The sequence below is a fragment of the Harpia harpyja genome, chromosome 6 (assembly GCF_026419915.1).
Source record: "Harpia harpyja isolate bHarHar1 chromosome 6, bHarHar1 primary haplotype, whole genome shotgun sequence".
NCBI lineage: Eukaryota > Metazoa > Chordata > Aves > Accipitriformes > Accipitridae > Harpia > Harpia harpyja.
In genome coordinates, this window is record NC_068945.1 from 70,815,692 (window position 1) to 70,829,371 (window position 13,680).

A 13,680-nucleotide genomic window follows, 5' to 3' on the forward strand; every position below is an offset into this window, starting at 1 on the left:
TTTCAAATACCTCCAGGCATGGTGACTCAATCACTTCCCTGGGCAGCCTGTACCAGTGCTTGACAACCCTTTCGGTGAATAAATTTTTCCTAATATCCAATCTAAACCTCCCCTGGCACAACTTGAGGCCATTTCCTCTCATCCTATCGCTTGTTACTTGGGACGAGAGACCGACCCCCACCTCGCTACAACCTCCTTTCAGGTAGTTGTAGAGAGCGATCAGGTCTCCCCTCAGCCTCCTTTTCTCCAGGCTAAACAACCCCAGATCCCTCAGCCGCTCCCCATAAGACTTGTGCTCCAGACCCCTCACCAGCTTCGTTGCCCTTCTCTGGACACGCTCCAGCACCTCAATGTCTCTCTTGTAGTGAGGGGCCCAAAACTGAGGACAGTGTTCGAGGTGCAGCCTCACCAGTGCCGAGTACAGGGGGACGATCACTTCCCTGCTCCTGCTGGCCACACTAATTCTGACACAAGCCAGGATGCTGTTGGCCTTCTTGGCCACCTGGGCACACTGCCGGCTCATATGCAGCTGGCTGTCGACCAGCGCCCCCGGGTCCTTTTCCACCGGGCAGCTTTCCAGCCACTCTTCCCCAAGCCTGTAGCGTTGCATGGGGTTGTTCTGACCCAAATGCAAGACCCAGCACTCAGCCTTGTTGAATCTCATACAACTGGCCTCAGCCCATCGATCCAGCCTGTCCAGATCCCTCTGGAGAGCCTTCCTACCCTCAAGCAGATCAACAGTCCTGCTGAACTTGGTGTTGTCTGCAGAGTTACTGAAGGTGCATTTGACCCCTTGTCCAGATCACTGATAAAGATATTAAAGACAACTGGCCCCAATACCGAGCCCTGGGGAACACCACTTGTGACCAGCCGCCAACTGGATTTAATTCCATTCACCACCACTCTTTGGGCCTGGCCATCCAGCCAGTTTTTTACACAGCGAAGAGTACACCCGTCCAAGCCATGAGCAGCCAGTTTCTCCAGGAGAATGCTGTGGGAGACGGCATCAAAGGCTTAACTAAAGTCTAGGCAGACAACATCCACAGTCTTTCCCTCATCCACTAAGCGGGTCACCTTGTCATAGAAGGAGATCAGGTTAGTCAAGCAGGACCTGCCTTTCATAAACCCATGCTGACTGGGCCTGATCACCTGGTTGTCCTGTGTGTGCCGCATGATGGCACTCAAGATGATCTGCTCCGTAACCTTCCCCAGCACCGAGGTCAGGCTGACAGGCCCGTAGTTCCCCAGGTTCTCCTTCTGGCCCTTCTTGTAGATGGGCGTCACATTTTGCTAACCTCCAGTCAACTGGGACCTCCCCAGCTGTAAATGAGTGACCTAAAACCAGTCCCAGTATTCCAAGTACAGTCTTATTGGTACCATGCAGAACAGGTTATGACTTCCCTCAATCTGCTGGCCTTGCTTCTCCTAATGTAGCCCAGTAGACAGTTTGTCTTGCTCACAATGAGGATGTACTTTCGGCTTTTATTCAGCCTGGCAGCTGCTGTAACTCGCCAGTCCTTTACGGCAGAGCTGTTGCCTCGGCAGTCTCTTCCCATCCTGTATTGATGCATGGGTTTTGCCTCAGGTGCAGAAGTTTACACTTCTCCTTATTGAACTTGTGATTTCTGTTGGCCCGGTCCTCAAGTTTCTCAAAGTCCCTCCAGACTGAAGTTTTGTCTTTGTCATGTCAGCCACTCCCCAAAATTCAATACTGGCCGCAAATTTGCTGATGCTATACTCGATGTCATAACTTACATTGCTGTCAATGTTGAGCAATATGTGCGCCAGGTAGGCTCCAGGAGTATTCTGCTCATTGCTGGCTGTCAGGCCATTGATCATTGCCTTTGAGTCCAGCAGTCCAGCCAATTTTTGACTATGTAGCAGTTCATTTGTCTAGTTTCAGACATGGGAATAGGCTGCCCAGGGAAGTGGTTGAGTCACCATCCCTGGAGGTATTCAAAAAGCGAGTAGACGGGGTACTCCAGAACATGGTTTAGTGGGCATGTATGGTGGTTGGACTCGATGATCTTGAAGGTCTTTTCCAACCTAAATGATTCTATGATTCTATGATTCATAGCTCCTTCTTTTCCAAATGCAAATACTGTGAGTGATGATGTTAAAGCTTTGTGTACTGGAGCTGGCTGGGACGGAGTTAATTTTCTTCATAGCAGGCCCTAGGGTGCTGTGTTATAGATTTGTGACTAAAGCAGTGTTGATAACACACCAATGTATTAGCTATTGCTGAACAGTGCTTGCACGGCGTTAAGGCCTTCTCCATTTCTCGCTCTGCTCTCCCTGCAGTGAGTAGGCTGGGAGTGGGCAAGAGCTTGCGAAAAGTCACAACTGGGACAGCTGATCTGAATGGACCAGGGGGATATTCCAGGCTGTATATAGATCACATTCAGGAGGATCAGTGACAGTAGTGTCTGAATCAGCAACTTTTCTGCCACTGAATTTTAGTGCCCTTTCTCTAAAGTGACCAGAGGGAGAAAGGAGGAGGGAGGAGGGAAGCAGACAGAAGAGGGGAGGGAAGAAAGAGAGGAGAGAGGGGGAGAGGGAAGAGAGAGGACAGACTTGGGGCGGGGGGGACGACGACAATGGGGGAAGGATGAAGGAGAGAGAGGGAGACCAGACAAAGGGACCAGAGAGTGAGATTATGTGAAGAAAGTTGTTTCCAGGTTCCATTTCTACTGTCGGGAGTTCTTTCTAGCCTCCTGCTTTCTAGTCTCCTGAAGGAAGTCCCTCCTTCAGAAGCATGCTTGTGATCTTCAGTGCTGCCTGCGATCTTGAAAAAGTTTCTGTATTTCAGTACAGAATCACAAGCAGTCCGATTCCCACATTGAAATGGAAGACTCAGAATTTAGCAAACTTCAGAAAGAGAGCTGAATTCAAGGAGAAAGCAAGGATATAAAATCATAATTTATTGATGATGTTTCTGAAAGGTTTAAGTCAATCTCAGCACTTACAGAAATCTTGTTTTGGAAGCGTGTTATTCTGTACGCTGTGTGGATATTTTGGGACTCTGTTCTGGAAACCTTAGCAACAAGCTACTGTTGGAGATTATCACTGATGTTTGGACCTTAGTAATGTGCAGTGTGGCAGTTCCCATGTTCTCAATAGAATTCTTACCCTCAATTACACAGAGAACAATTTTGCTTTCACAAAAATATGAGTTCTTTACTTAGCAGTTGTGTTCTCTTCTCAGCTATCTCAGGTCTTTGAAGAGAAAAATGCCCTCTCCCTCCAGCTGCGTGGTAACAGTCGGAATATCTGTGAGAGCCATCAGCACTACAATGAGGTTCTGAACCGCTGCTTGGTGCTTGAGAGGCAGCTCCAGGAGCTGCAGTCTGCAGACAAGGGCATGGTAAGGGTGGTTGTCTTGGTGCAAGGGAGGGGAAAGCTTATTGCAGGTGGCTCCACTTAACTGCGCAGCATTGTAGCTACTTTCTGTCCTCTTCATTCAGTGCTATCTGCTATACATTCATGCTTTCTTTCAGGAGTTGTTTGCAACAGATGCTGCTCCAGGAGCACCCCAAGAAAAGAATGAGCCTCAGAGAGGCAGTTACACACCAGAACTGCAGGAGTTGCAGCTGAGGTAAAGAAAGCCTGAGAAAACAGGGGTGGGGATGTTAGTCGTGATGGAGGTCTTTGGGTTGGTGATGAGCCTATTTCTGTTACTCTCTGTCAGAGTGTTGGAAAAACTCAGTTCCTCACTAGGACCTTGTGGAAGTGGAGGAACTGTTATATGCACTTGACAGTTGTCGTTAGTTATCTCTTTGGATAGAACTTCAGAAAATGAAGAGGCAACATGCAGCAGCAATTCCAGTTGACCATCACCAGCCAAACTAGCATCTTTCATTTGATGGGCTGGGTCCTCAGTAACTGCTTAAGTATATCAATAGTCTGGGTCTCAAGGCTGTTAGCCTGAGAGTGTCTGGAATTGAGACCTAGCACATGATTCCTTGTAACCTTCTGGAACTAAGATCTAGCACGTGATTCCTCATACCCTTTCAAAATCATTTTCAGAAGGTGGGGCCATGGGTGACAGAGCCAAGGAACAACTTCTTGATGTGACACAGAAGCTTCAAGAGATTTATCTTCTCTCTTGCTTTCCAAATAATTTAAATCCATTAATAAAAGATAACTAAGTCTTCTCTGTGAAGTGGAAGGATATTGGAGTCTGTTCACATACTGCATCAGTGAACACAATAGAAACAGAATAGTCCATGAATTAGCCCTTTTCTTGGCATATGCTTGGTTATTTTCTGACAGGTTGTCCGAAACAGAACATTTACATAGCAGCACAAAGCAGGATCTGAGATACTTAGAGGAGCAGCTGGAGGAAGAACGGGACCGTCGTCTTGCTGTAGAGGAGACACTTTCTGCAGCACAGGATCAGATCAGGAGGTGAGTGAGCTTGAGCAAACAGGCAGTATCACCATAAAAGTATGGTGATCCTAGATCTGTGTTCATCTGCACTTCATTACATTCTTCTGTAGAATGTCACTGGGGGCATAGAAACGCCTATACCATGTCTGTCACAGAATGGTTGAGGTTAGAAGGGACCTCTGGAGGTCATCTGGTCCGACGCCCCTGCTCAAGCAGGGCTACCTAGAGCCAGTTGCCCAGGACCATGACCAGCTGGCTTTTGAGTATCTCCAAGGATGTAGACTTCACAACCTCCCTGGGCAACCTGTGTGCCAGTGCTCAGTCACCCTTACAGTAAAAAAGTGTTTCCTGACATTCAGGCTATCCTTCAATTGTAGACAAAGATAGAATGAGACAACTGAGTAGACATTAAGACAACTTCTGACTAGAAATGAGATGCCAGCTTTCTCAATGAGTTAAATTAACTACCGGAAAATATAATTTGGAGACTGGGAATTGGATGAAGGCAGAACAGGAGTTTTCATACTTCCAGGGGATTTGTCTCCTCAGTAAGCACCTATCTGTCATGGCCAAAACAATCTTGACTTGAAGAATGTCACTCAAGTTTAATGTATTGCCAATTAACATAAACTTTTAATTACTTTGGGTATTGAGAGACAATTAAACACTTAGGGAAAACACTTCCCCCCGCCTTTCCCAGGCTCAACTTCAGTCTAGACACCTCTCCTCCCTGCTTCCTACTATCCAGTCCCATTGTTTGCACTGAACATTACACTCAGTCCCTTTGGTGAGGCAAAGGGCAGCGTAGGAGGCTGGGGTTAGTATGTAGTGATTTCTCTCTGCTGTTTCTTGTTTCTTACTCATTTCTTCCTTCCCCTACCAGCTACCACCCTTTGTTAAAAGTTTGAGCAGAGGCACCATATGCTCCTCTAGTTGTAGTTTTGGCACACAGTGAGGCATCATCCATTGCCAAGCCAGCTGGAACCAGCTGTGACTGGTACAGGGCACTTCATGGCCTCCTGCCACACAGCTCTCCCTTGCAACTCCCTGTTACCAAAACCTTGCCGTTTATACCCAATACACTGTGTATCTTGGGTTACTTGACAGCTGTCCTTATAGTCAGCAGAGAAAAGGAGGCTGACCTAGACTAGATGTTAGGATTAGGATGCGTGTCAGAAATGCCTGTTTCTCCTCATTGACTACAGATGTGGGTTTTGTCACTACTTGATTGTAGGCACTTGTGCTGTGCATTTCCTGGCAGTTGAAATAAACCTCACTATTGGAGTCTTTTACGTGAAAACAGTGGCTTTCTTCTGACACATTTGCTGATTCAGCCAAAAAAATAATGGTCTGTATGGAAGAATTCTGGATGAAGTTCCCTGGTAATTGCTACACAACTCAGACAACTGTATCACCTTCTAGCATTAAAGTCTATGAAAGCCTCCTACAACTGATTTCACTTCACTAACTAATGCTAGCCTGAAGATTTGACAGTGCTGCTTCTGCATTTCATCCTTTAATAACATCTTACCAATCTTGAATATCTGTCACTAGAAAACAGTTAGCAAGAACCAGCACTATTGGGACCAGAGTTGGCTTCCAAAATAATTTCAGAGAATTTAAAATATACAGTTAAATCATTTGCCCTGGCTTCTTTCAAGTCACACACTATGAAATTTCACTTGAAAGACCCCATGTAGAACACAGAGACCTCAGTTAAGGTAAAGAGTTTGAAATTCCTGAAAGACAAAAGGAAAAAAACAGCACCAAAAAAATCATGAGTTTTGAAGTGGCGGGATATAAATTAGGTAAGAAAGGACTCCACTGCCAGCAGCTGAATTGTCCTCTCTACTGGAGAGGAATGGTAATCTGCACATCATGCAGTATGGAAGTTTTACTTTTCTCTCTGTGGCTATGGGCACAGGAAGTGGCTGGCACAGAGCAAGTATAACTTGCGTAGAGACCACAATATGCCTACTCTGTTACAGTTTCACCAGTCTCCTGGTGGAGGAAGGAGGACTACTGCTAGTTGGATCACCCAGTCCTGCTCAGCTTGAGCTCAGGAGGCACTACAGTTGTACAAATGAAACCAGTTCTTGTCAAGTGAGGCCATGGCTTGCTTGCAATGGTTGATTACTTTTTGAAGAAATATCTCCTTTCCTAAGCTTGTCTACAGTGTTGGTTTGTGGCATCATAAGAAACTGAATTTAACTTCATGGTTTTTTGTGGCAGGTTGCAGTCAAGTGAGTGGACGTCTTCCTTAAGTGCTAGCATTGATATGACTCCAGGTCATGAGCATTCCTTGCTGATTGACTCCGTGGATAATAATTTCATCAAAGTAAGAATTCACATTCATGGCTGTCAATGATGTGAGCCCTGGCTGATGCAAGAAAATGTGAACTGCAAACTGTGAACCTATAGCAGCTAAATCCTCCTGTAGGCACATTTAACTCTGTTCGGGTTTGTGTAGGTTTCTGCTCTTGTCTTGCTCTGTTTTCTATTCCAAAAGCCACATATTGTTCAGCTGCAAGGGTGAAAGAATGCAACAAATAAGTAAGAATTTTCTTCTTCTAGGCCAGAGAGTGAATCAGGATTCCTAGTAGCTCGAGGCTCTAGCAGAAAAGTACCATTGATCCGTTTGTTTATATTTCACTCGGGGAGGCTAGAAATTCGTAGGGACCAAATGTTAGGGAGTGATGTTCTGCATTCTGTTGCCCTTTCTCAAGCAGAATTGGTTCACGAGAAACCTGCAGAGAGTGGGGGAAGGGGAATGTTTCACTGAGGATTGGCTCTGGAGGTCAAATCTGACAGTGGAATGGGTTTGGGAAGGTTCATGCTGATTAGCTTAAACAAACTTACCTTCATGGTCTGGAGAGCTCTGGGTGAAGGCAGCTGGGGACATACCCAGTCCTGGTACTGACTGGTCTCTCTCTTACTCTTCCAGACTCGGAATATCCTTGGACTACGACGCCTGTTACGCTCTGTCTTCCGTTCCCGGACTCACTTGCCTCTGCTAGTGGCCATGTATTTGCTTGCTCTCCATGTCCTGCTCTTCCTGTGCTTTACAGGGCACCTATGAACAGGAATAACAGCCTTTTTTTGAGCCACAGCCCTCTGTGTAGTGAGGGCCTGCATTCCCCATCGACAGGGTAGCGCTTCACCCAGCTGCTGCCTTTTTCCTAATCAGCCCTTAAAGAGCACCCGGCAACTTGCACCTAGGTTGCTTGCTGTCTAAGTATGCAGCAGCCAGTGCTGATGCTTGGGATCTGTTTCCAGGACATCTGCCATTACTTTGGTGTTTTTAAATGAGTGGTACATTTTCTGAGCCAGGGTCCTCACGCTACGTGCTTCAAGGACAGCATCTGTTCCTGTACCTGGAGGTAGCACCACTCATTTTATATAGTATTGTGCTGGTAGGAATAAGAAAAATATTTTTGAGTTACTGCAGTACTTCAACACTTCTAGGAACTGCAGGATCTTCCCCCTCTTAGACTGAATCAGTGAATTGGGCTGGGGAAACCCTGTAGCTAGATATAAGAAAGAGAAGCTTCTTCCCTTTCTTCCATTCCTTAGATTTGCTCCATGGCTCAGTGCTGTTTGAAATGCATATCCTAAGGAAGTTGTGGACACTTCAAAGAACATGAATTGAATTTCAAAATTGTGTTTCCTGCTCAGTTGTATCTCCTGTTGAAGAAGGGCCAAAATTAGTATATCTGGACCTGCTGAGCATTCCATGTAAAAACAGTCATATGTCTGCCCTGACAAGCCTGTAAAATAATGTCAGTAATTTAGTTATTGAAAAGGAATTGGAAACAAGAAACTTTTTAGCTCTAAGATAATAACGTTGCTGTTTACAGCATTTGTGCACCTCTCACAATGGAAGATGCTTGCATATCTCTTGAAATGAGAGCAGCCATGCTCCTGCATTCTTGTCCACTGAACCCTTGTCACAAGATTAAACCTGTGCAGACTGTGTTGAAGGGTTCCATAATGTGGTATGTGGGCCCAAATCAAAGGCAGAAGCTCCAGAAATAAACTGTCCCCCCTATGCTGAGAAAGGGACTAGAGTTCTGAAACATTCTGGCATCTCTGCTTTAGGAAAAGCCTGTTGTAGAAAGCTAGTGCTGGTCATTGGACTTTTTGAATCTAAAACAAACTGATGCAAATGGACTTGATCTTATAGGATATATGGAAAGCTGTGTTTTCTAAAGAACTCCTGAATATGTCCTGGAATTGAGACTGCCCTTTTGCAAAGGGAGAATGCTGAATGCAAAGAAGATAGTTCCAGTCAAGTTCCCTGTCAGAGACCAAGTGGTCGTTCTGTTCAGAGTACTTGCCAGGATTGTATCTGCCTTTTGCTAGAGTATTAACAGTCACATTTTTCCCATGGGAAAGAGGTAGTAGTTCTTTTGATATTGCTGGTAAACTAAGATTCTCTAGCCAGTGAACAAAGCCTGTTTGAGGATGGATTGATTTCATCATGGTAGCTAAAATAACTGGATCTCTGGCAGGTCCAGAACATTGGCACTATATATTCATTTGTGCGGTACCCTTGATTACCTGTGTGGACGTCCTCAACTATATAAAATTCAGTGACCAAATACTTTGCCTATAGCTTCCTGGGGCATGTGCTTCTGTATATATAATAAAGATTATTTTTCAGATGGAATTTGTGTAATGTTGTCATGTAAATGTCAGAGGTCTCTTGAGGGCATAGTACTGCTGAATCATACCTTTTACAGGACCACCATGGGACTGTAGGTCACTTTTGTGTACGCATCCTTGTATGTTGATTGCAGAAGCTCTGTTTCTTCATATTTTTTGAATGCCTATGGAGATGACCTTTTTCCACTATCTCACCTCTCTCAGCCTTTTCCAGCTTTTGCTGCAATGACAAAAGAAGGAAATAGCACTTTAATAGTGAAATCAATTCCAATAAAACTAGATCTACTTGGGTTTACTTTTCTTTGCATTTAGGCACATTTGACTGAACACTGCATGCTGTTAAGTGTTGTGCAACCCCAGGAAAGACACAGGAGTTAGCAACAGCAAGCTGGAAGCACGCTACTGACTTAGGTGGGACTAGTTAAAACATACTGTCCTCTTCCAACTTTCTGTAGCCAAAGATGGGTACCTTTGTTCATATTCACTACTACAGTCCACCACCACCATTAGAACAAAAGCTAGTAATGGGGTATTGTAAGACTGAAGATAATGTTTCCACTGTATTTCATGGGAGCAAGAATTATGAACGTATGTTTCCTTAAAGTCCGTGATGCAGGTTTTCTTGAGCTGAAATAAGACAAGCTTCTGCTGGTTCAGATACATTTAAATATTTCATACTTTCAGATGGAACAATTACAGCTTAGATTAAATATATAAATAAATAAAATAAAACCTCAGAAGGAACTCCTGATCTGAGTCTGACCTAACAGCTTTGTGGTTTGACCTAATGAAAGATGTGGCATTTTAGCTGATGTTTCCTGTTTCAAACATGTCGCCTTTTTGTTTCTTCTCCGATGGACCTGTCTTGCCTAGTTTTTTGATCTATCTGCAATAGAGTCTGAGAAGGAGATTGACCAATGGAGCTGTGCTCTGCCATCTCTGGTACACACAAGCCAATTCAGCATGGCCACTACTGAGGCAGGTCCAGGATCTGTTTCTGTGTCAGGAGGAAGGCAGCGTTACAAGGGATAGGGAGGAGTGGAAGCAGGTTACTGCACAGAACTGTAAGAGGAACCCCTCCTTACCTTCTCGGCTACCTTTACAGAATAGGTATGAGGCTCTGGGTATGGTAGACAAAGCGCGTGGTGAGATAGAAGAGGAGGAACCTATGCAAGTACTCTCACCAAAGTCAGATCAACTGACCCCTTGCAACAAGAGCCGCATTAAGACCAGTGCTAAGAAACAACAGTGAATTACGGTCACAGGTGACTCCCTCCTGAGGCACCCATTCACAGACCACACCCTCTTTTCAGGGAAGTTTGCTGCCTCCCTAGGGCCCAAATCAGGGATGTCACCAGATGACTGACAAGCTTAGTACAGCCTTCAAACTATTACCCACACCAGCTCTTTCATGTGGGTACTAATAATATTGTAACAAGAACATTATTAGTTGGTTGTGTTTTCCTTAATCCTCCCAGCAATGGAGAGAGACATTAGAAGAAACAGGTGTGCCCAAGACATCAACACTTGGCTCCAGGACTGATGCCTCCACCAGAACTTCATTTTTTATAACCATGGGAGAGTCTTTAAAACACAAGGCATGCTGGGGCCTGATGGGATCCACCTGTCCTGATGGGGGGAAACACATCTTTGCTTGTAAACTGGTGGGACTCATTGAGAGGGCTTTAAACTAGAATCAAAGAGGGGAAGGGGATACCTACAGGAGAGCTGAAGGTAAGCCAAGGGTGAGCATGCCATCACCTGAAGGTAGCAATGCTAATGGGAGCATCTACACTGCTGCAGGGAGCACTGAGGGCTGGGGAGCACATCTGAAATACTTGTACACCAATGCATGCAGAATGAGAAAAAAGCAGGATGAACTGGAAGCATTGGTCAGTTTCCAGAGCTACGTTATCATTGGTATTAGTGAGACTTGGTGGAATGAGTTCCACAACTGGAGTGCTGGGATGGAGGGCTACAGGCTGTTCAGGAGGGCTAGGTAGGGCAGGCAGGGTGGAGGAGTCACACTATAGGTAAGGGAGAGGTTTGACTGTACAGCCCTTACAGTTAGGGATGACGTGGTTGAGAGCCTCTGCGTGAGGATTAGGGGGATGGAAAACAAAGCAGATGTCATACTGGGTGTCTACTATCGATTGCCAGCCAGGATAGCACTGATAGCACTAATTCTCTAGGCAATTAGGAGAAATCTCTGGATCAGTAGCCCTTGTCCTTGTCCAATCTATGGGAGATTTCAACTTCCCAGACATCAGCTGGGAAGTCTGTATTGCTGTGATGAGCAAGTCTGGGAAATTCCTGAAGTTTGTGGAAGATAACTTCTTGTCACAAGTACTCAGTGAGCCAACTAGGAAAGATGCCCTCCTAGACTTGTTTGTCAATAGAGAAGGGCTCACAGAAGATGTGATGGTAAGTGTCCGTCTTGGCTGCAGTGATCATGAAATGGCTGAGTTTAAAATTTTTGAGGTAATGAGAAAAGAGGTCTGCAGAGTTGCTAGCCTGGATTTCAAGAGAGCAAACTTTAAGCTATTCAGGGAACTACTGAGCGGTGTCCCCAGGGAATCTGCTTTTGAGGGCTTAGGAGTCAGCGAGTGCTGGTCAGTTTTGAAGCACCTTTTAGAAGCACAGGAGCAGGCAATTCCACTGTGTCGAAAGTCAAGCAAGCAGGGCAGAAGACCAGCTTAGCTGAACACAGAACTCCTCGTGGAGCTCCGGAGGAAAAAGGAATTGTATGATCTCTGGAAGCGAGGACAGGCTTTGCAGGAATAGTAGAGACGTGGTTCGCATATGCAGGGAGAAGATGTGAAACACCAAATCTCAGAGTTGAAACTGGTTAGTGTTGTGTCAGACAACAAGAAAGGCTTTTTTAAGTACGTTAATAGCAAGAGAAGGTCTAAAGAAAGCATTGGAGCGATCCTTGTTGAAGATGGTCACCTGACTAATAGGGATGAAGAAAAAGCAGAGGCGCTCAATGCTTTTTTTGCCTCAGTCTTCAATTATATTGATAGACATTGGGCTGCCCAGTTCCCTGAGTCAGAGGACCACGAGTGCAGGAGCAGTGATTTTCCATTTATGGACACTGAAATCGTAAGGGACCAGCTATATCAGCTGAATGTTCACAAGCCCATGGGGCCTGACGGGATTCACCCCAGAGTACTGAAGGAGCTAGCGGATGTTACGGCAGGACCCCTCTCGATCATGTACCAAAAGTCTTGGGGATCTGGGGAGGTGCCCCCTGACTGGAAGCTAGCCAGTATTATTCCAATTTACAAAAAGGGTGTGAGGGAAGACCCAGGAAACTACAGACCTGTTAGTCTAACCTCAGTTCCTGGAAAAATTATGGAGAAGATCATAATGGGTACTATTGAAAGACATTTAAAGAACAATGCAATCACTAGGCACAGTCAACATGGGTTCACAAAGGGAAAGTCCTGTTTAGCTAAGTTGATAACCTTCTGTGATAAGGCCACCCACCTAGTGCATCAAGGGAAGGCGGTGGATGTAGTTTTTCTGGATTTTAATAAGGCTTTTGATACTGTCCCTCACAGCATCCAACAGGTCCATGTCCTTCTTATGCTGGGGGCCCCAGAGCTGAATGCAGTACCCCAGGTGGGGTCTCACGAGAGCAGAGTAGAGGGGAAGAATCACCTCCCTCAGCCTGCTGGCCACTCTTCTTGTGATGCAGCCCAGGATACAGTTGGCTTTCTGGGCTGTGAGCACACATTGCTGGCCCATATTCAGTTCTTCATCCACCAACACCCCCAAGTCCTTCCCCACAGGGCTGCTATCAATCCACTCATCGCCCAGCCTGTATTTGTGCTTGGGATTGCCCCGACCCATGTGCAGGACCTTGCACTTGGCCTTGTTGAATTTCATGAGGTTTGCATGGGCCCACCTCTCAAGCCTGTCAAGGTCCCTCTGGATGGCATCCCTTCCCTCTAGTGTGTCGACCGCACCACACAGCTTGGTGTCGTTGGCAGACTTGCCGAGGGTGCGCTCAATCCCACTGTCCATGTCACTGACAAAGATGTTAAACAAACAGGGGTCCCAATACTGACCCCTGAGGAACACCACGCGTCACTGCCCTCCACTTGGACGTTGAGCTGTTGACCACAAGTCTTTGAGTGCGACCATCCAGCCAATTCCTTATCCACCGAGTGGTCCAACCATCCAATCCATGTCTCTCCAATTTAGAGATGAGGATGTCATGTGGGACAAGTGTGAAAACATTTCTTTACCAAGGGGGTGGTCACACACTGGAAGAGGATTCCTGGAGAGGTGGTCAATGCCCCAAGCCTGTCAGTGTTTAAGAGGCATTTGGATAATGCCCTTAACAACATGCTTTAACTTTTGGTCAGCCCTGAAGTGGTCAGGCAGTTGGACTAGGTGATCATTGTAGGTCCCTCCTAACTGAACTATTCTACTCTATTCTATTCTAAGCCCTATATACCTTGTCATTATGTCAAATGGAAGCGACTACTCTAGGAGCTTTTCTTGCTTCACTTATTCAGAAAGGAAGTTATTTTGGTTTGAGATGTTTATCTAGTGTCAAACTAGTGTGAGTCACGCTACTCATTCCAAAATTGTGCACTTCCCACCAGAAAGCAGTGT

The 13,680-nt window shown here is 45.7% G+C and overlaps 1 protein-coding gene across 5 annotated transcripts in view; it reads left to right on the forward strand.

Annotated features, from left to right (window-relative positions):
* Nucleotides 1-9,058, forward strand: part of GOLGB1 (golgin B1) — a 52,799-nt gene extending 43,741 nt beyond the window's left edge. For all 5 annotated transcript variants that reach the window (XM_052788722.1, XM_052788726.1, XM_052788727.1 and 2 more), the window contains 5 exons: nt 3,206-3,364; nt 3,498-3,595; nt 4,273-4,407; nt 6,622-6,727; nt 7,334-9,058. In XM_052788722.1, the coding sequence (XP_052644682.1) occupies nt 3,206-3,364; nt 3,498-3,595; nt 4,273-4,407; nt 6,622-6,727; nt 7,334-7,468 (633 nt within the window). In that variant the 3' untranslated portion in view covers nt 7,469-9,058. The remainder of the gene's footprint in view (nt 1-3,205; nt 3,365-3,497; nt 3,596-4,272; nt 4,408-6,621; nt 6,728-7,333) is intronic.
* The last annotated feature ends 4,622 nt before the right edge of the window (nt 9,059-13,680 follow it).